At 37.1% G+C, this 23,608-nt stretch overlaps 1 protein-coding gene across 1 annotated transcript; it reads right to left on the bottom strand.

The window, feature by feature from the left end:
- Window positions 1-380: 380 nt before the first annotated feature.
- LOC138814239 (vomeronasal type-2 receptor 116-like) lies at window positions 381-17,809 on the bottom strand. The gene is made up of 6 exons (XM_070003250.1): window positions 17,712-17,809; window positions 8,750-9,038; window positions 6,659-7,465; window positions 4,441-4,668; window positions 3,012-3,135; window positions 381-1,303 (listed from the first exon to the last, which is right to left on the bottom strand). Exons 1-6 carry the CDS (start codon window positions 17,807-17,809, stop codon window positions 381-383), a joined length of 2,469 nt encoding a protein of 822 aa, XP_069859351.1.
- Between the last annotated feature and the right edge of the window lie 5,799 nt (window positions 17,810-23,608).

Genomic DNA, 23,608 nt, shown 5'->3' with positions numbered 1-23,608 from the left:
GGGAGGGGGGAGGCTGGGAAGGCCTGTGAAGGATAAACAAAGGAGGATGGTGCAATGCTTGGTAAGAAATGTACGCATTATCCTGCCCATGTAACTGTAACCCCTCTGTACAGTATGTTCACAAATAAAATAAAATAAATTAAAAAAATACTTAAGATGTAGGATAGGATTAAATGCAAAGAAAAAACAAAACAAGTTGAATGAAATTAAAAATTTGGCAGCTGTTGCTAAAATTTGTGACTACTACTACTAGAGAAATGATTAAGATCGACATATTTGTTGAAGTAATTCTTACAATATAATATAAAATTATACAAGGCTGGAAAAGAGTGATTTAGGTGAGATCTTCTATGTATTTGATCAAACACCTGAGTTTTATGTTAAGAAGGCTCCTTTCTCCCAGTATGAATTTTGTCCTTGAAGCCATGCAGAGAATTTCTATCTGGTCTTATCAAGATGATGTAGCACTTGGGGAGAAAGATGCAGCCCAGGAGCCCTGCACTGGAGGCCAAGATGGAGAAGACCTCCACAGCCACCAGGACCTTCCCCTTGGCACTGTGGTAGACAGGAAGGAAGGTGACCCACACACTGCAGAACACCAGCATGCTGAAGGTTAGGAACTTGGCTTCATTGAAGGTATCAGGCAGGTTCCTGGCCAGAAAAGCCACAATGAAGCTGGCCAAGGCCAGAGAGCCCAGGTATCCCAGGACACAGTAGAAGGCAGTGAGGGAGCCCTTGTTGCACAGAATGATGACATGGCCATGTTCAGAAAGTGCATCTGTGTCCACAAAGGGAGGAGAAGTTCCCAGCCAGACTCCACAGAGAGTCACCTGGATGAGGGTGCAGATGGGGATGATGAAGTTCAGAGCCCCTGATACCAGCAGCCACCTCATCTTTCTCCCTGGAGAAATGGCCTTGAAGGCCAGAACCACAGTCACTGTTTTGGCCAACACTGTGGAAACAGCCACAGTGAAGACAAGACCGAATATGGTCTGCTGCAAGATGCAGGTGACTCTGTTGGGAAGGCCAATAAAGAGCAAGGAACAGAGGAAACAGAACATAAGAGAGGTGAGCAGGATGTAACTGAGACACAGGTTGTTGGCTTTCACAATGGGAGTGTCTTGATACATCACAAAGACTCCTAGAATAACAGCAGTGAGGGTGGAGAAGCAGAGAGCCACACAGTCCAGGGCCATTCCCATGGGTTCTTCATGAGCCAGGAAACTTGCAGCTTTGGGGAGGCACTGGTTTCTCTCTGTGTTGGCATACTCATCATCTGGACACTTCATACACTGCTCCATATCTGGTAAGAAGAGGGAGTTACTATTTCACTCGTTTCAGTACTGCCTTTTCCTCAATGGAAATTGGTATGTCCCTTCTTAGAGGGGACTCTAACATATTAGTTTTTATTAACCTAAGAGTTTATACTACCAAGTAAAATTAAAAATGCCTGAAACTGTTTGTTTTCATGGTTTATATGCAGCAACTTCATCCTCATGCTCACATTCCTTGTTTTTTTTACTTGATATTTTTTTTGGGGGGTCTGGTTGTGGGGCCTGAACTCTGGGCCTGGGTGCTGTCCTTCAGCTCTTCAGCTCAAGGCTAGTGCTCTACCACTTGAGCCACAGTGCCACTTCCAGCTTTTTTCTTTTTTTTTTTTTGCTTATGTGGTGCTGAGGAATCGAACGCAGGGCCTCAGGCATTCAAGGCAAGCACTCTACCACTGAGCCACCTTCCTAGCCCGATTTTTTGCTTTTACTTGTTTTGTTTCCCTGTTTTTTTGTTTTTGTTTTTTTTTTTTTTTGGTCGGTCGTGGGGCTTGAACTCTGGGCCTGGGCGCTGTCCCTCACCTCTTCAGCTCAAGGCAAGTGCTCTACCACTTAAGCTACAGCGCCACTTCCGGTTTTCTGGTGGTTTATTGGAGATAGGAGTCTCACAGTCTCTCCTGCCTGGGCTGGCTTTGAACCACGATCCTCAGATCTCCGCCTCCTGAGTAGCTAGGATTACAGGCGTGAGCCACCAGCGCCTGGCCTGTGTTACATTCTTGAAATCATCTCATTATATTTGAATTTTTCCCACCTGTAAAGCAGTGGGAATTGAGGATCAAGGTTCTCTTTATAGCTCCAAAATCATGCTCTGCAGGATACTTTTGTCTAATATGCAAACCAAACTCAGGTTTCAAAGCACTTTCTCTATTGCAAGAACAATTCTGGGCAGGGAAATAAAAATATACAAGATTTATGTGTTCTTTGTGGCATAAATATAATTTGGAAGAAAATGGAGAGTCTGTCTTTTACAGGTATTCATACTTCACCTTAATAGAGAAGCTAAATGTACTCTGAACATTCTCTGAGGACAAAGGAGGATATGCATGAGTCATTGAAAAAGGCTCATAGTGAGGTGCATATGAACATAGAGAATGCTTCATATGAATAAATTCCATGAAAAGGAAAGGAGAGATGTTTTTCAGTTGCTGTTGTGGCTGTTTTGTTTTCTTTTCCTTTTGTCTTGTTAGTTTGTATTTGGAAGGGTAATGGGGTCACAGAAAATGTGGAACAAATACAAGGGTAAATAAGTACAACTTACTAGACACAATGTGGAAAATGAACTGTACAACTTGTCGGTGGGAATGGGACGGGAAAAACTGGAAAATAGGCAGGGAAGGGGACACACGGTACACAAAGAATTGTACTCTTTACCTGATTTATGTAACTGTAATAACTCTGTAGAACAACCACAATGAAAAACTTAAAACTTCATTATTGAGTAGTGGAGACAATGTTTTCTTAAGATTAAAATGTGTAAAATGCCATATCAAAATTAATCCCAGATATAATTTAAGGCCATGAGGTGTGTTATTTCAAGGATCAATATCAGTAGTTACAATTAAATTACTGAAAGAAGGAAGACTTTGGGTCTGCCATCCAAATACAAAACATTTTCTATGGGCTTAGATACATTGTTGAAAACTAGGAAGAGATAGAGAATTTCCTCTTTAGTCAGAGACTTACCTGTCCCATTAGAAATCTCATTCTCTACGCAAGGGATACAATCAAAGCAACAGACAGCCTTTCCCACCTGAGGAGATTTCCTGAATCCAGAACCACAACTCTCACTGCAAACAGAGTGAGGAGTCTGAGGAAAATCAAATATGTGCTGGTAAATATTCAGACTATTACCTAATAGTCAATAAAATCAGGGGTTCCTAAACATTTGACCATTAAGTATAAATATTTTAAATACTTAATGTTAATCAATCGATTGGATGCTATTTTAGATTTCCTGACACAATCCACATAGGATTTTGTGCTACAGCCATCAACCTCACCCTATGCTATTACTGAGAATTGTGGAACCTTTAAGAAGTGGTTCCTAATGGAAAGACATTCATACCCAACTAAGCCAGAAATTTCATTGAATTCATAGAATAATTTTTCTCTTACTGATTTGTGAAATGTGGAAATGTGGAAACAAGTAGTAAAATATTCATTGAAACTTTTAATGCCAGGCTAGACCATCATATCTTCCTATTTGTCTTCCAGTTGCTATGAGTTCATCATTTTCCTCTGGTACAGGCTCTTAGATGATTCCCATACATGCTATGTATGGGAAGGGATGGGAAGAGGAATAATAAAAAAGTAAAATAAAAATAATAGATGTTTTCATAACAGATCAAATAAGGGTAGATTGATACAGCCACTGGGGTGTGCAAAATAAACCTTTCCACTTCATGAAATAATTGCTTTTTCTGGTATTTTTTCTAATACTAGAATACAACTATAATAGATGTCATCTAGATTTTATGATAAATGAACATTTAGAAATGTTCAATTAATACTTTCCTTTCCACCTAAGTAAATCAAACAGTTTCTCAATAATTGTGAGTCATTAGTGAGTACAGAATATCTAAGGGTTATTCCCTTAAATATGTATTTTAATGTTTTCGTTTCTTTCATGCATGTGTTTCTAACGCATTTACAAGATTATTTCCTTGTTGCTTTGTATGTCCCTCCCCCACAGTGTAACCCCCGCTTTCACTATATTTGATGTCAGTATAACATGTGGAGGAGATGGGGACAAACAAGTCGTTTAAGGATTCAGGTGGACCTGTTGCAACAATGAGAAGTACAAAATGTCATGTCAAAACCAGCTTTACAATGTCGGTGTGGGGGGGGGGAGGGGGGTATAATTGGGTGGGGGGAGGGGGGTAAAATTGGGGGGGGGGAGGGGGGAGGCGGGGAAGGGAAGTGAAGGGTAAACAAAGGAGGAGGCTGCAATGCTTGGTAAGAAATGTATGCATTATCCTACCCATGTAATTATAGCCCCTCTGTACAGTATGTTCCCAAATAAAATAAAATACAATTAAAAAAAAAGAATATCTAAGGGTTCTTTTTGTTTACTGATATGGAGTTCTAATAATTTTTGTTAATCTGGACCCACCTCAGTAGTTCCTATGGCCCACTCTATCATATCTTTAGATATAGACAGTTGATGACCATAAGGAGCATATGGAGAAAACTCCCCAATTTTCACTTTGAGCTCAAGACCGTCTGGAAAATTCCAAATATTCAAAATGTCATATTCTGCCTCTAATTTCCATTCCTCATTCAAAATCACTTGGTCTCCAGCAGGATTGTAAAACTGGATGTTCTTCAGAAAAGGGTGCAGCTACAAGAGATACATCATGTCATGGTGAAGAGAATCCAAGAGTTGAAACAGAAATCCTGAATTAAGCCAAACCTCTCATTCTCTTAATCCTTACATTATCATTAAAAATTAACACAGATGGGGATGTGGACAGAAGGGAACCTTATTGCATTGTTGGTAGGAGTGTAAACTTGTTCAACCACTTTGGATAGCTGTATGGAGATTCCTCAAAAGGCTCCACATAGAGCACGCTTATGACCCAGCAATTCCACTTTTAGGCATTTACCCAAATATTCACAAACAAGACCACACTAAAGCAACCAGCACTACTATGTTTATTGCAGCATTATTTACCATAGCTAAGATATGGAACCAACCGAGATGCCCCTCAGTAGATGAATGGATCAAGAAAATGTGGTATATATACATAATGGAATTCTATGCCTCCATCAGAAAGAATGTCATTGCCCCATTTGTTAGGAAATGGAAAGACTTGAAAAAATTGTATTAAGTGAAATAAGCCAGTCCCAAAGAAACATAGGTCCCAAGGTTTCCCTTATTTGCAATAACTAGTATATGTCTGAGTCAAGCAGAAAAGGTCAGATAAGTTGATGCTAAGGATATGAACCCTAAGATATGTATTCAAATGTTTTTTTTTCTTTCATGCGATTGTTTCTAACAGATTTATAAGATTATTTCTTTGTTGCTTTGTATGTCCCTCCCCCACAGTATAACCCCTGCTTTCACTGTATTTGATGTGGGTATAATTTGTGGAGGGGAATGGAAAAAACAAATTGTTTAAATAGAGATACAGGTGGACCAATCACAACAATGAGATGTACAAGTCGTTATGTCCAAAACCAACTTTATAACTTTGGTGGGGGGGAGAGAGAGGAGGAGGATTGGTTGGGGGAGTGAGGGTTGATAGGAAGGGATAGGAAGGGGAAACAAAGGAGGAGGCTACAATGCTTGATAAGAAATGTACTCATTATCAAGGCCATATAATTGGAACCCCTCTGTACAGTATTTTCACAATAAAAAATTGAAAAAAATAACACAGATATCTAATAAAGTATCATTAAAGAATGTGTATTGGGCAAAAAACCAACTCTTATTTGTGAGTTCTGTTTGGTACATGGAATTTTTTCAAGAGAATCCACCCCCACATAATGATGAATGAGAAAATTCTTAGTTGCCTACATAAGAGTTTTGAAGAACTTACAATTTTTATCAATATTCAGAAATTTCATTACAAAGCCAATTATTTTTTGTGTGTATTTAATTAATTGATTTTTATTTGTATTTTTGTTGGTCAAGGGGCTTGAACTCAGAGCTTAGGTGCTGTCCTTGAGTTTGTTCACTCAAGGCTAGCATTCTATCACTTTTAGCCACAAAGCCACTTCTGGTTTTCTGGTGGTGAATTAGAGATAGTCTCAGAGACTATCCTGCCCAATCTGACTTCCAACAGGAATCCTAAGATCTCAGCCTCTTGAGGAGCTAGGATGACAGGAATAAGCCAGCCCATTTAATTTATTAATGTGTTAAATATGGAAATTGTTAATGATTCATTTTATTTTTATCTTTATGTATGGTACAGAGTCATTGTGTAGTACAAGGCATCTCATTGTCACCCCTTCCATCATTCTTCCTGTTTTTTTCCCAATCCCACCAATCACTTAAGTTACTTTCTGAGAAACAAAATCATTGGAATAATTAAGTACTTAAAGAACAGATCATCCTTTGCTATTAAGAAGCTTCTAATGAAAAAAAGATTGTAAGAACATTCATTAGTTGTGAACTTATTGATGTCATTTGTAACACAGGAATTGATGGGAACATGTAACACATCACCTCTGGTATTTTTACCTCTAAGAACACATGCACAGAAGTCAGGAGTAACCTCACAAATATTCTTTAAAGTACAATTTCTCTTGGGTCAATAGGAAAATATTTGAATGTATTTAAATTTACTTTGCTTTTTATGTGTGGATTCCATAAGTGAAGGTGTTACCTGTGCAGGAGAAGGTACCCACCATCTTCCATTACCCATTGTTGGCTCTTCAGTTTGATGAAGAAACATTTCATGGAGGGCTTGTGCCACAGCATACACAGCATTGTAGATATTGTAACTCTCTTCAGACATGACCATGTCAAAAATTTGCCCAGGCAACCATTCCAAGGAGGCATCATGTGGACAGTTCTCCCACATTACACAGTCAGACTCAGAATGGGAGCAATTAAAAGAGAGAAACCACAGTTTAGCAAGGTAAAAGTCTTCTGGGTATTTGGAAGGGTTGACTTCCCTGATAAAATCTGTGAATCCAGCTAAGTCTTCATGGTGATATGCAAAAATGAGAGGCACATGAAATGAGCCTAATATGAAATAATTTCTTCCAATGCATAAATCACACTGTGAGTTCAAGAGCCAAACTTTGCTTGTTATTAAAAATTGCCCAAGATATACCATTAATCCTAGCAGGTATTCCTTATTACCATAAATGATAAGTACATTTGCTGATGATTTTTTAATCTGGTTCTGAAGTGCCATGATGTTAATTAGTTGTGTTGTAGGACTGTCAGAGATCATATGCTCAAAGGCTACACAGATTCTGTTCTTGTCCATTGCTTCTCTAAGTTCTTCAAGAATCGACAAACCATTCTCATCTTGTGATATCAGTAACCCTATCCAGTTCCAGTTGTAATGAAGCAGTAAGGAGACCATGGCAATGGCTAGAGATGTGTCTTTTGGGGACATTTGATAGAGAGAAGGAAACTTGCCATGGTCACTCAGGGAAGAATCAAAAGCCCCAAACGTAAGCTAAAGGGAAAGAAAATTGGAGGCTCACAAGAAAGAAATTTCCTATACTTCACAACCTCAATCTTGATTTATATTAAGCAACAGGTTGAATTGTGTCAAAGGAGGGTTTTGATTTTTTTTCTTTTGTTGGGGACTTGAACTCAGGTCCTGGGCACTTCCCTTGAATCTCTCTGTGCTCAAGGCAAGTGGTCTACCACTTGAGCCACAGTGCGACTTCTGACTTTTTTTTGTTTATCTGGTACTGAGGAGTCAAACCCAGGGATTCATGAATGCTAGGAAAGCACTCTACCACATTACCATCTTGAAGAGCTTGATTTTTAAAGTTTTTAACTTAAACTGTAAATTATTTTTAAATCATTGTACAATGATTCTTCAATTGAGCATGTCTATTATGTGTATAATGCCTACTGATTTTTTTTGCGGCTGTCAGGTCGTGGGGCCTGAACTCAGGGCCTGGGCACTGTCCTTCAGGTCTTCAGCTCAAGGCTAGCGCTCTACCACTTGAGCCACAGAGCCACTTCTGGCTTTTTTCTTTTTGCTTATATGGTGCTGAGGAATCGAACCCAGGGCCTCAGGCATGCAAAGCATGCGCTCTACCACTGAGCCACCTTCCCAGCCCAGCCTATTGATTTTTATCTTTTGATTTCTACTATTCTCATCTTATCTATACCAACACTACTCATTCCCTTGTTTCCAGTTTTCATTTGTATATATATATATTTGAATATTATGACCATATTTGTCATTATTCCTCTATTATTATAACCTGATCCACTATTCTTTTAAAATTATATCTCTCACACATGAAATCCTAAATTATCCACAGTGGGTACACCATGGATAGTCAATGTTATGTACACCATAATTTAGCCCATTCAATCATGTATATGTGTTCCTGGCCATTTAAGGGTTCTCATACTGATTTTGTATTTCATGTTTATATTTTATATCCAACTTCCACAGATGTGAGAAAACCATTTTGCTTTTCTAGGCATAACCCTATTCACTCAAGAACTTCACATGTTTTAGTCATTTCCCATTTCCTGATCACTTTCCACAAAAGTATTCACCAACCTTTATGCTCACTGTATTTTCTAGGTTTTCTCCAATTTTTTCATCCTCTCTTAAACAATTACAGTCTAGATAACACAGTATGTTGGAGTACTTATCTTTTGATATTATAAAATAGCATATGCTTTTTGTTATAACTTTTCCTAGCATTCTTTTATAACATCTGAAAATGGAACCAAAGTAGACATCTGTATACATCTGTCTCTCCTTCACCTGTGGAAATTTGTAGAGTTCCAGCAGTGTTCCAATCTGTGCAGATGTCTTTCCTGACGTTCCTGCAAGGACTGATACAAACTTACTTTCTCCCATGCAGGTGTAGTTAGGGATCTTGTTCTGCCCAGAAAGCCAAATAAAAAGATTCTCAAAAGCAGACCAAGTTCTAAAATCAGCACTATAGATATCAAAACCCAAAGTCATGTTGTATAAAAGACTGGACTTCTTGTTGATTTCCTCAACTGCAAAAGCCAAGGCCAGAACAAGCTGATAGTACTTGAAATCAAACCTGCACAGGAGACATAAAACATTCATCAAAAATAGTCCAAAACTGATTCTCATATGAATGCAGAGACTTTGGTGGCTTCAGTGATTGTTTCTCTACAAATTAAATACATTTAAAAATTACACCTTTTATGAGATATTGGTAATATGACGTCCATATGAATCCTACAGAGCTTGATTTTTCTGTCTTTTATAGATAACACCAAAAAAGGATACCCTCCATTAAACACACAGTGGGGTCTTTATGAGACACCAAATATTCTTTTGTTTTAAAGTTGAGGTGACTAGCAACACATGTGTGAAAAATAAGTCTTTGTTTTTTTGAGCCATGCAATTTAAGTGACATGGTTATCTAAAAGACCATGCTAATTTAGATAATGTCATTTAAGATCAACTTTCAGATGCAGAGCAAGGGGTCATTAGGCTCTGTGGTTTTCCTTACATCCCCAGCATATCAAATAACTCTTTCTGCACTATCTACCAAAAAATAGATGAAGCCTCAGAAGAGACCATTATTCTCATGTATGTAACAGAGCAAATGAGATTCTTTAAAAAGGAATCAGGAAGTGGTTTCCCATATTACTCTCCTCCACTATATTCCAAGAAACTCTGCATGAAGAGATGAGCCTCCAAACTGGGGGACCAAAAGGGCAGTAACAAAATGAAGCCTTAGGCTGAAATCCCTGTTTGAAGGCCAACATGGTGAAATTCAGTGCTGGGAAATGCCTTGATGATCAGTACTTCCTTCACAATATGTGTACATTGAGATAATGAAAAGGAAAGGACATGGGGAGTAAGAGCTTTAAATATTTCTCCCCTTCTCCGAAAATAAGCCCTGATAGGAAGACTGTAAGATACTTATCTCCAATTAACCTACCAGAAAACAGGAAGTGCAGTTGTGGCTCAAGGGATAAAATCGCTAACTTTGAGCAAAACAGATTAGGGAAAGCCTGACATTCCTGAGTTCAAACTTCAGTATTGGCAGAAATAAACACAGTAATAATTATCCTTACATGGAACAGTAATGCAAATGCAAAACTGAATATATGAGAGAAAGAATATGTGAAAAGGTCATTAGAAATTGGCAACAGTGTCTCTGGGAACCAGTTGTTCACATGTATAATTCTACCATCTCAGAAGCCTGAGATTTGAGGGTCACAGTTGGAAGCAAGCAGGGGCAATAAGCCAAAAGACTCTTTATCATCAGTTAAAAACCCAAAAGCCAGAATAGAACTGATGCTCAAGTGGTTCAGTGGTAGCACTGAGTATAATCCTAGGTACTCAGGAGGCTGAGATGTCAGGACCACTTACAGACACAGCCATAGTAGAAAAGTCTATGAGACACATATCTCCCCGTAACCAGCAAAACACTGGAAGTAGAGCTGTGGCTCATGTAGTAGAGTGTTAGCCTTGAGCAAATGGCTCAGGGACTGTACCCAGTACCTGACTTCAAGTCCTAAGACAGACAAATAAAACAAAGTTTAGGAAGATCAAGGTCAATAGAATTGTCCACCATCTCATCTTCAACAAGCTGTCCTTTGATCAAGTCCTCTCAAGACTGCAAATGAAAAGGACATCAGAGTATATAAGTGTGCCTCTTAACAGCTGACTTCTCAATAAAACCTTCACAAACCAGGACAGAGGGGCAGAGATCTTTACATTGCTGCTGATAATCATATATAATATCCATCAACTGTATTGCATTTAGCAGAAATATCCTGTAGCAGTGAAGCAGAGATCAAGATGTTCTCTGTCAAGCAAGGTTAAGGAAATTTATCTCTATCAGATCTCTTCTATAAGGAAAAGGAAAGAAAAATTTTCAATGTAAAAACATTAATGATAAAAAATGAAGACAAGAATGTATAAAACTTACTGAGGGGTGATTTTCAAACAATCTGACAATGGTCTAACATTGTATATATGCTCACTAACATATACACAATTCTTAGATAAAGAAAAATACTATCAACTTCATAACTATATTTCCAATACTCAGTATAAAACATGTAAATCTGGATATCCAATATTTGAAATGTAGAGAAATTACAATTCATTGAGAGTTCTTGTGTGAGTTTAATTGTATGAAGGGATTGTCTTATGACATTTCTTTATATTCACTTAATGGATTATGATCATAATCTGCCCTCAAGTTTTGTTTTCATTTCGTCTTCTTCATTTCTTTGCTTCTCATCATGGATACTTGTCATCATTACAAAATAACTTGCTATAATTAAATACATTTAACTCCTCTATAAATCAAAAATGAAAACCTATAATGAACAAACAAAAAATAATATACACAAAAAACCACTAGTAATGGACTCATTTTTTAATAACAGTACTGTGGAGAAAGATTTCAGAAGCAGCTTCAGTGAAGCTATACAAATTATATAATGTCATAATGAGAAATAATCTGTGAACAATTACTGGGAATAGAAATACCTGAAATTATTTATCTAAAAGATATAATATAAGCCAGGTGCCATTGGCTCATGCCTGTAATGTTAGCTACTCAAGAGGTTGAGATCTGATGATCACAGTTTGAAGCCAACCCAGGCAGGAAAATCCAAGAGACTTATCTCCAGTTACTCACAAAAATACCAGAAGTGACACTGTGATTCAAAGTAGTAGAGTACTAGCCTTGAGAAGTAAAGCTCAGGAACAGCACTCAGGCCATGAGGTCCCAAAATTGACGAAAGCAAAAGATATAATAATGTATCCTGATTTCAAAGATGAAAGTGCACACTCTAGATTGATCTCAAAAACCTCACTCCCTGCTTCCCTGTAGTCTATACATAGACTGCAAGGAAAGGGATGGAATAAGGCAGACCAAGCAAATAGAAGCCAGAAGAAAGCAGGAATATCTACAACAACTCATCAAATTTATATTAATCAAAGCAATTAAAAGTGACAAAGCTCATAATACAATGATGGGGTGTGAACCAGGAAGATAACATAGTAATTATATTTATATTGACACTCTTAAGCACTTCATTATATAAAGGAAATACTAATAGATTCTGAGAGAGACACTCACAGTCAGCAATACAAGAATAACTACCTACTATGTAACAGCACTTTCAGCAATGATGAAATCTTCCAGACAGAATCAACAAGGAGGCATCAAGTTAAATATGAACCTAGATCACATGAACCTCATATACACCTAAAGAATATATCACTCAATTTTTTGTGAATAAAACATTCTGATAGGTTGACTGTTCTCCAGGATAGATAAAAACATTCAAACTTTAAAAAAATGTATTGAGCACACACTCAGATACCCACGTTGGAAGGCCAGAAATTAAGGAGATAAATGGGAAAATAGATGCAAACAGGAACGTCAGATTATCTTAACCACCACTGGATCAAGAGAAAGTCAATATATGAATTGATCTTTGGTACAAATGAAAATGCAAAAGAGCAATACAAAAATCTATGAATATGGCAAAAGATGCATTAAAATGAAACATTAAAAATTGTCTCTAAGTAGTTGCAGGGTGGGGTTTCAATTCAATAACTCAGTGTTTGAGTACACTGCATCTTGACTGCTGCCACCCCATCCATTGATTACACCTGTCTTTCCAAACCCCATCCATTCCCTCAATTTTGGTGGTTCAAAAAACAAGTATTATAACAAGGATCCTATAAAGATCAATACTACAGACTCAACATTGCAACTCAAGGAAGTAGAAAAGCAAAACATCAAACCCCAAATTTGTAGAAGGTGTCAAAGTAGTTAGTAGGAGTAAAAGAATTAGAGGAAAACTGGGAGCTGGTGGCTCAAACCTGTCATCCAAGCTACTCAAGAGACTGGGGTTTGAGAATCATGGTTCAAACCCAGGCCAGGCGGGAAAGTCCATGAGATTCTTATCTCAAATAAACCACTAGAAAACCAGAAGTGGTGTTGTGGCTCATGTGCTAGAGAGCTTGCCTTGAGCTGAATTGCTGAGGGACAGTGCCCAGGCCCAGAGTTCAAAGCCCCATGAGTGACGAAAAATAAAAGGAATTAGAGGACAAACCAAATAAGTATAATCAAGAAGACTGAAAAAAATTCTTCAAAGGCAAAAGGGACAAATTCCTTTTTATACTATGAATAACAAAGGGAAGACTGAAGTAAATAGCATTAGACATGGAAACACAGAAACAAAAGTTCAATATCCTTTGAGAAAACTGTTTGCCAGTAAGTTTGATCAAGTAGAAGAAATGACATGGATATTTTTCCATAGTTGAAATTGGAAGACACTTGAATTAAAACAAGAAATTGTATGAAATTGAATCCGTAATAAAATCTTATCAAAGGAAAATGGTGCAATAAGATTTTCCTACTGAATTGTTCCAACAAATTTAAATATTGCCTGAGGCACATTATTCTTACTTTATGTTGAAAATATGCAAGTTAAAGGAATTCCTTAGAGCACATTACATGCTACCAACATTATCCTGATATCAAAGCAAAGAAGAAAATAAGGAATTAAAATGATATTCAATGTCTATGATTAATATAGTGACAGATATCTTCATCAAAATACTTCCTGCAACAAAACTGTGAAGACTATTCCTCATTAGCAAAGTTGAAGAGTGGACTGTGTGGAATTTATGTTTCTACTCCTCAGAAGAAACAATTATCATAATCAATAGGCAACCCATACAAAGGAGGAAAATCAACAAAAGATAAATATTCATATTTTCTAAAGGGGTCAAAATTCAATAGCAAAAGATGAAAGAACACAATTTAAAATTGAACATTAAACTCTTAGCGGAAGCAAAACTCATTTCAATTGGTATAAGAATGCATGTTTGACATCCTTAAAACATAAATAATATGCAAATACTACCCACACTAAAATTCCATCTCAACACAATTACAAGAAAAAAAAAAAGTTAGGTGCTAGTGAGGACACCGGGAAAGGGAACCTCTTACACTATTGGTGGCACTGTGAATTACTGCAACTAATATGGACATGGCTTTGAGGTTCTTCAAAATTCTGAAAACATTCATATTACAACCTCACCTTGTCACATTCTTCTGCCTACATTTGAGTTCAGAGGATTTTAGTTCAAAACTATCCCATGCAGAAGAATCTGGAAGCCGCTATATCTAGTTTACTAGCAAAAGCAGGACTGTAGACATACCTCAGCTGGCAGAGCACATGCTGAGCTAATAAGCATAGGGAGAGTGCAATGCCTTGAGTTCAAGTCACTGTATATACATACGTACATACGTACACGCACAGAGAAAGAGATGTAAATGGCCAAAAGATGTAGATGACAATCTTGAACTTCTTAACCACCAGAAAAAGGTAAATAAAACAGCAGAAAGTTATCATCTCACAAAGGTGGGAATAGTAAATGTATGGGAGTACTTAATGTATGGGAGTACTTAATGGCCTGATGAGGAGTTAAGGAACTGTACATGGCTGCCCTCTAGTGACAGGAGTGCACATTGCTACAGCCATTGTGGAAAATAGGGTGGTGCTTCCTAGAAGGCAAATCATGATTCAGTAATGTTAGTGGTGGCTATTTATCCAATAGAATAAAATCAGTACGGCAAAGAGGCATCTGCACTCCTGTGTTCTCTATATCATCATTGAAGATATCTGTGAAAAAAAGCAACAACCTAAATGTCCATCAGTTGCTATAAAGATACATTTATATGTATATATTACATATTTATACACATATAATACAAATGTATATACATACATACTATATATTTATATAGAGATATCTTATACATATATGAAGTAATGTATAAATACTATGTATTTCATAATCTATACAACAATAAATGCACATGTAATAAATATACATATTATTTAAATAATATGTGTGCATATAAATCTTAAACTTTTCCTTAGCATTGCTGTTGCTTGAAGTCAGAACCTTGAAATAGGTATGCAGCAATTCCATCATAACAACATTCCACCCAGCCCTTTTGGAGTTTGTGATTTTTTGGGGGGGGCGGGTCCGGTCATGGGGCCTGAACTCTGGGCCTGGGCACTGTCCCTGAGCTCTTCAGCTCAAGAGTAGCACTCTACCAGTTGAGCCACAGCGTCACTACCGACTTTTTTCTTTTTGCTTATGTGTTGCTGAGGAATCGAACCCAAGGCCTCAGACCTGCAAGGCAAGGGCCGTACCACTGAGCCACCTTCCCTTCAATGTATTCTAGAAATGACCTAAACAATCCATCCAAATTCGAAACAGAAAAAAGAAAGACAATCCCACAAACTCTACAAAAATAAGAAAATCTCCAATTTACCAAAGCTTTTTAAATGCAAAAACCTATGCTTAACTAGTGTAGTGCCAGCTTTCAATTATAGTAGAGAGGTATAGTAAAATAAAAAGAATGCATTTCATAAACTCAGACACCTATGAAATAGGAGACCTAAAATATTCCCAATCAACTACATTCATCTGCTTCATAAAGACATTGTCCAATCCCACATTGCTAGAAGATGACCCCCATAGTAAGTGGTGGCACTGTGAAAATTGAGTATCCATATGACAAATGCTTAGGCTAGATCTAAGCTCTCAGATTGTACAAAAGGATAAAAGTCAAAATTCATCCCAATTCTTACTAGTAAATTAGAGGATTGGAAAATTGCAGATATTGTCATAATGGAAACACTTCAACATATAGGCACATAAATTCATCCTGATATTATACAAATACTTCATAAAATAATAGCAAAAGTTATGCTCTGGTTAGGGCATGGCAGTGGAATCATTTGTTTCATTCACAAGATAAAGAATCCCATCTGCACCACAGTTTACAAATGTGATTTCATGGAATTGAAAAGTTTCAGCCAGCCAGCCATGAGACTCATACCTGGATTTGTCAGAGATTAAAGACAGCCTGGACAGAAAAGTACATATCTCCAATGAACCAGCAGCATGATGAAAGTGAGCAAATGTATCAAGCAAGAGGGAGAAGCATCTTGTCTGAACCAGAGTACTGCCACCAAAATAAAATCTGTTAAAGTTTTAATGATTCAGTACAATAAAAGAAACATTTAATGAAGTGCAGACATAGCCAAACAAATGTCTGGAAACCTATGTTGGCTATTCATCTGATGGGGCTTAATATCACAGCATAAAATGATACTGAAATTTAAACACCACTACAAGAAAGAAACCTATTATGAAACAGGCACATGAAGTGAAAGATTTTTTTCAAATGTAAAAGTACAAATAGGAAATTCAGGAGAAAAATTGAACAACTATAGCAATCAGCATAATGCAAACCAAAGGTATTCTGCATTACCTTACCATGTAATCCAAAATGACTATCATCATAAAACAAAATTACAAATTTTGATGAAGATATGTAGAATTAAGAAACAATGAAAATATCATGGTATATTAACAATAGAGCTCATATTAGACACAGGTATATCACTTTTTAGCAATCTATCCAAATATATCAAGCTCAGGTTTCTGTACAGATGCAAATTTAAACATGGATGTCATTTTATACGAACTATCTGACATGAAATGGCTCAGGATGGCCAACAAGAGAATGGATAGATTAATTGTTCTATACATAAAGTTGAGTTTTCTTCGACAACAAACAAGAATGCAAGAAATTAAATGGAAAAACAGATCATTCTGTTAAGCAGAGGAATCATATATTGAGTACAAGTACTCCTAGATTACATCTAGGAGAAAAATACATAAAAAGAGAAAAAGGAAATTATATCTATGGGAGGAGAAAAAAGATGTTTGATGAGACATAATAAATATTTACAAATACTGGGGGTGACTACTATCAAAGTACATGATATGAAATGCAGTAACACAGAAAGAAACCAGATAGTTACAAGTCCTATATTGTAGTAAAAAGGGCAAAACATTGCCAGAACTACTACTGGTGTGGCATTGAGTTCATCTCTTTCTACCAGAGATATCACATTGCTGTGTGGCATTTATCTATATCAAGGACTTCATAGATGATACATAATGATCTTTAGTAACACACATTAATTTGATAAAATGGATCATAAGATCATAAAGTCAGACTTCTCTGATCTCTACCAAGAGTGCTTTCATATTTGTAAATAGCTGAGAAATATCCATCAACTGGAATCTTAAGATTCGGTGTGCCTGGATATATGCACTAACAAAGATACACAAATATATTTTAGGGTATCAAGGGAAGGAAAATCAGGTGAATGTGGAAAAGTAGAGGAACATAAGAAAGACAAAAATCTAGGAATGCCATGAAGGATTAAGACATTTACAAATCTATTCCACAGCAGTGAAAGAATTCCTGATATCGTCATCTTTGCCTCCAAATGTGGCCAGCCACCTCACAGACTATCCTTGTCACACCAGCACTGGAACAGATATAGGAGCCATTGCTATAAACAATGGCATTCTGTTGCAATAGGAATCAAATTGCTATGCTAGAAAAAAGTGAAGAGCTCATGACCCTGGAAAGGAGAAGCTAGATGGAAGGAAACCAGAGACCACTCTTCCACCTTGGAAGCAGAAAATCACTCCATAGTACACACAAATTAAAACTGATATATACTATGCATCTCATTCCCTGATGAGAGTTTGGAGAAGAGGATATAGAAAGCATAGTTTGTGAGCCTACAGATCTTCCTCGCTCATTGCCCAGCCTGAGAACAAAGGAGTAAGTGAAACTAAAATTATGGAGGAATTAACTTACAATGTGCTTGAATCATGATGGGAAGCATCACTGTTTCTGTGATCTGTTCCCAAAGTATAGAGAGGGAAGAACCCAGCAATCATCACATCCCCATCCATATGCGCCCTGGGCTGCATTCTAGAAAAGCAGGCAGTGCCTGCTAAGGAGCTGACAAGAAGTGGAAGCTGGAGACAAACGAGTGTGGAAATCAAAGGGAACATCACTGAAGCATCTGCCAAGCTGGAATTCTGGCTGGAAATGAAGCCCGTGGAATCACGTGGAGAAATACACCTTGTATTTGTGTCTATATGTATATGTGCCTTTCTATTGACAGGAATGGCTACTCAGTTTCTGTCATTGCAACATTTAGCAGTTCCCGGAAGGCATGTGGAAAACTCCCAGCCCTGTGGTTGTGCATCTGAGGCTCAGCAACCAGGAAATAAACACGAGTTGGAAAATATGTTTTCCAGTTGTCCTTTCCACCCAGGGGCTATGATTTCATCCATGACCACAGAGAGTGAGACCCCTGGGATGAAGTTTTCTTGTTCGACTTGGTTGCAAACCTGCATTAGCAAATGATTTGTATGAAATCTATTAGGGATTATGCAACTGGAAAACATCAATAGATGCTATGTTGGATGAAAGGTGAGATAGCTGGCAAGAGCGCATGCCAAGAAGATGTCACCCAACTCTATAGTGCATCACTCTCAGAGGACATCTCACACACCCAATATCATAAACAGCCACAGAACATAACTGCTGATTGACCCAGGCCTTTTTCAAGAAGAATTCCATGCAGAAGACTCCAAAAATGCATCCATCTATGCTTGCCTAGAGAATGCATGATGATGTTGAATTCAGCAGTGGCCCAAGGTCAGTGCAGAAGTTGAGCTGCAGAATTGTATTCTGAACTTTGACCTTCACAACTGGCAATATCACTGGACATCCTGAGTACATGAGTCAATATGCTGTCATGAAGCATTGATACATCCACCACCTTGGGTGTTTCTATTTATACTTTTCTGAGAACACGTGCTTGCACAAGAAACTCTTTCTCCCCTATCAAAACCACCTGTATATTTCCTAGCACTCAAATATATTGGATGTAGAGTCTATGCAAAGATCTCAAAACCCTTAAAATCCTAAAACAATGGTCCTAAAGTTCAGTGAATTTATTCTATTCCAGGCTATTCTGTTGAATGCATGCTGTGATACACTTGCCTGTAGTCAAAACATATGGGACAGGACAGAAATTGAATGGGAGCATAAATCAAGGTTAGAACAATCTAATGATGTGCTGACTCATATATATATATATATATATATATATATATATATATATATATATAGATAGATAGATAGATAGATAGATAGATAGGTAGATAGATAGATAGATAGATAGATAGATAGATAGATAGATAGATAGATAGATAGATATAGATATAGATATATACACTTACTATTTCAAAAAAGCTACTGAGACCTGAAAATATTTGTCTTTCTTGTATGAATACCAAATTTGCTAATGTAGTTGCCACTGGTCTTAATCATTTTAGTACACATGGTAATAAATAGAATATTAACACTTATTTTATACTTTTTCTCAGGGTCAATTAGTTTTAAAAAAACATTTTCATTTGGACATTTCTACATGTATATGTAATTAGCTCTTATATGATTCAAATTCTGCATGACACCCTCATCCACTCCTTCCCTTATTAAATGAATTTCAGCAGATTTTTATTTATCCATTTTCACATACATGTAAGAAGTACATTGACTTGGGTCTACTTTCCTCTGCATCTTCATTCACTGCTCTCCCCTACCTCTATATAGTGCCTACAATTGGATATGAGCTCGTGTACTTCTGTCCTTCATTTTTATGTATAATAACTGTTAGAAGACATTCACTGTGTATTGGACACCTGCATGTGTTATATTTCAACCTAAATATCTCTACATATTACTCCTTTCCTCATCTCTCCTCCAGCTAATATCCAATAGCTTGCAGGACTTTGTTATTATGTATTGTTTATGATACTATTTTCTCCTCCCCTTTCTCCTAGTCTTTTGAAAGATTCCCATAATTTCACAAATGGTTATTTGAGTGTGTGTTACTTAAATATATATATATATATATATATGTATATATACATATATGTATATATGTTGTCTGTAGGTCTGGCTTCCACATTTGAGAAAAAGCACATGAACTTTGCCTTTATAAACCTGGCTTTCTTCACTTAACATGATAATCATCAGTTATCTGCATTTCCATAGTTTGGCTATTGTTCATACTTCTGCAGTATACTTGTGTGTCCAAGTGTGACTCTTGTAACTTCACGTACATTCTTTAGAATATACAGCCTAGTATGATACAACTGGCCAAGGAGATCTATTTTTATTTCTTTGGGATAACCACTTACTGATTTCAATAATGGTAACATGAATTTGCATTTCCATGAACAGTGTTGACTTTTTTTTTAAATTGTGAAAATACTCTACAGAGAGGTTACAATTACATGGGCAAGATAATGAGTACATTTCTTATAAGCATTGTAGCCTCTTAATTTGTTTCCCCTTCCCTTTCCTTCCCATCCTCCATCCAAGTCCCCCCTTCTCCGAATCTTCCTCCTGACTCCCTCTCCTCAACAAAGTTGTAAAGTTCATCTTTAGACATAACGACTAGTACATCTCATTGTTGCAATGGGTCCACCTGTATCCCTATTTAAACGATTTGTTTTTTTCCCTTCCCCTCCACAAATTACACCACTCCCAAATTAACCCTCAAATATCAATGCTTTTCTGTATGCCAACAATGAGAAAAGAGTGGCTGAAATTAGGAAAGCAACTCCATTCGTAATAGTCCCACAAAAAGTAAAATACCTAGGAATTAACCTAACCAAAGAAGTGAAGGACCTCTATGAAAAAAACTTTAAAAACCTAAAAAAGGAAATCAAAACAGAACTTAGAAAGTGGAAAAATATCACATGCTCCTGGAATGGAAGGATCAACACCATGAAAATAGCAGTAATTCCCAAGGCTATCTTCAAATTCAATGCAATACCTATCAATATTCCAACCTCATTCTTCAAGGAAATAGAAGAGGCAATCCAAAAATTCATATGGTATCATAAAAGGTCCTGAACAGCAAAAACGATCCTCAACAGAGAGAACACTGCTGGAGGAATATCAATATCAAATTTCAAACTCTACTAAAAAGCCACAGTAATCAAAACAGCTTGTTACTGGCACAAGAACAGACCACAGGACCCATAGAATAGAATTGAAAACCCAGAAATGAACCTACAGACCTATAGCCATCTAATATTCAATAAGGAAGCTAAAAAAATAGAATGGAAGAGAGACCGCCTCTTTAGTAAATGGTGATGGCAACATTGGTTAACTACTTGTAAAAAACTAAAGCTAGATCCTTTTATATCACCCTGCAGCAGAATCTACTAAAAACGGATCAAAGGCCTCACAGTCAAAGCAGACACCCTGAAAACATTACAAGACAGAATAAGAGAAACCCTAGGTCTCCTTAGCACAGGTCGAAAATTTCTTAATAGAGACCCAGAAACACAACAAATCAAAGAAAGGTTGGACAAATGGGATTGCATGAAATTGCAGAGCTTGGGCATGGCAAAGGTCATAGCTAGCAAGATCAATAGAAAGTCCACGGATTGGGAGAATATCTTCACTAGCCACACAATGGACTAGGGTCTCATCTAAAGTATACCTGGAACTCAAAAACTAAATCCCCCAACAACAAATCTTCAAAGAAACAACTGCCCAATAAATAAGTGGGCTAAAGACATAAAGAGAAACTTCTCTGAAGAGGAAAGAACGATGGCAAATAGACACATGAAGAAATCCTCAACTTCCCTAGCCATAAAAGAAATGCAAATCAAAACAACATTGAGCTACCACCTCAGCCCAGTTAGAATGGCTATAATCAAGAACTATAATAACAACAGATACTGGAGGAGATGTGGACAGATGGGAACCCTACTGCATTGTTGTTGGGAGTGTAAACTTGTTCAACCACTTTGTAAAGTAGTATGGAGGTTCTGCAAAAGACTACCCATGGAACTCCCTTATGTCCCAGCAATCCCACTTTTGGGCATTTACTCAAATGATCACAAACAGGACCATACTAAAGCTACCAGCACAACTATGTTTATTGCACCATTATTTACCATAGCTAAGATATGGAACCAACCCAGATGCCCCTCAGTAGATGAATGAATCAAGAAAATGTAGTATATATACACAATGGAATTCTATGCCTCCATCATAAAGAATGACATTACCCCATTTGTTAGGAAATGGAAAGACATGGAAAAAAATATATTAAGTGAAGTGAGCTAGGCCTAAAGACACATAGGTCCCATGGTTTCCCTTATTTGCAATAACTAGTATATGTCTGAGACAAGCATAAAAGGTCAGATAAGTTGATGTTAGGCAAAATGAACTCCACGATAATGACTCAAATGTTTTTTCTTTAGTGTGATTGTTTCTAACATTTATAATATGATTTCTTTGTTGCTTTGTATGTCCCTCCCCCAAGATATAACCCCTGTTTTCACTGAATTTGATGTCGGTATAATTTGTGGAGGGGAAGGGAAAAAACAAATTGTTTAAATAGGGATACAGGTGGACCCATTGCAACAGTGAGATATACAAGTTCTTATGTTGAAAAACAAACTTTACAACTTGGATGAGGGAGGAATGGGGGGAGATGCGAAGAGATGGAAAGGGGAAACTAAGGAGGAGGCAACAATGCTTGATAAATGTATTCATTACCTTGATATGTAATTGTAACCCCTCTGTAAGGTACTTTCACAATTAAAAAAAAAACAAGAAAATCACACTTTCTAATCAGATGACCATTGATATTACTTTTAATATTTAGTACATTTATAGGACTTTATCATTTTCTTAATGCATTTAACAGCACCTATTATTTGTGCAAGAATGTTACTTTTGGACATTTCTGTTTGTATATGGTTCCTTGATAAGAGAACACTTTCATCCACTTTCCACTTTATTAAAACATTATAAGAATATTTCATTGCTCTACTTTAATACATCTACATCAGATATTTTCATACATATATTATTTACAAGTTGAGCATTTGTCACCATCTCCATTCAGACTCCCCCATAAACTAGTGTCCACAAATGGACAGCTCCTGAATTGTACTTCATTTATTCATTCACTTTAAGTATTCAACAAACGTTTTAAATATGATCCAGTATCATGTATTTAGCATGAAAAAGTTTTTGTTTACTGTCACTACACACTCATAGGACTCTTCTCTTTCCTCATCTTCCATATTTTATTTTATTTTATTTTATTTTATTTTTTTGTCGGTCGTGGGGCTTGAACTCTGGGCCTGGACGCTGTCCCTCAGCTCTTCAGCTCAAGGAGAGCGCTCTACCACTTGAGCTACAGCGCCACTTCCGGTTTTCTGGTGGTTTATTGGAGATAGGAGTCTCACGGTCTTTTCTGCCCGGCCTGGCTTTGAACCACGATCCTCAGATCTCAGCCTCCTGAGTAGCTAGGATTACAGGCGTGAGCCACCAGCGCCCAGCTCCATATTTTATTTTTTAAGCAAGTTTTCCTATGTGGACTGAAGCCAACTTCTTATAAATGTATATTGTAATTTGATAGCATTCACCCTTTTTAATTTTCTCTTCCATCTTCCCTCCCCATAAGTTCTTCAGTCTTATAATTACACACCTTTTGTCTGTGTCTGCTTGTGTATTCATAATAAATGCTTATGTATATTCATCTTTCATTCCAGGTTCCATATAATAGAGAAAAACATGTGGACATTTATCTTTCTGAAACTGTACTACTTAATATAATGATCTTTGGTGCTACCATTAACTTGCTAGCAAAGATAATA

Source organism: Dipodomys merriami, unplaced genomic scaffold (genome assembly GCF_024711535.1).
Source record: "Dipodomys merriami isolate MVZ:Mamm:240054 unplaced genomic scaffold, mDipMer1.0.p SCAF_6, whole genome shotgun sequence".
In the NCBI taxonomy this organism is placed as follows: domain Eukaryota; kingdom Metazoa; phylum Chordata; class Mammalia; order Rodentia; family Heteromyidae; genus Dipodomys; species Dipodomys merriami.
The sequence above is the reverse complement of the archived record's forward strand: the minus strand, read 5'-3'. Positions and strand labels throughout refer to the sequence as shown.

What these genes read in the sequence shown, in the direction of transcription:
- LOC138814239 (XM_070003250.1), bottom strand. Translation starts at nt 17,809, where the DNA reads ATGGATGGGGATGTGATGATTGCTGGGTTCTTCCCTCTCTATACTTTG. An exon ending in CATCATGATTCAAGCACATT is followed by an intron (nt 9,039 to 17,711) that starts GTAAGTTAATTC and finishes TCTCCTGTGCAG; the next exon opens with GTTTGATTTCAAGTACTATC. An exon ending in AACTCTACAAATTTCCACAG is followed by an intron (nt 7,466 to 8,749) that starts GTGAAGGAGAGA and finishes CTTTCCCTTTAG; the next exon opens with CTTACGTTTGGGGCTTTTGA.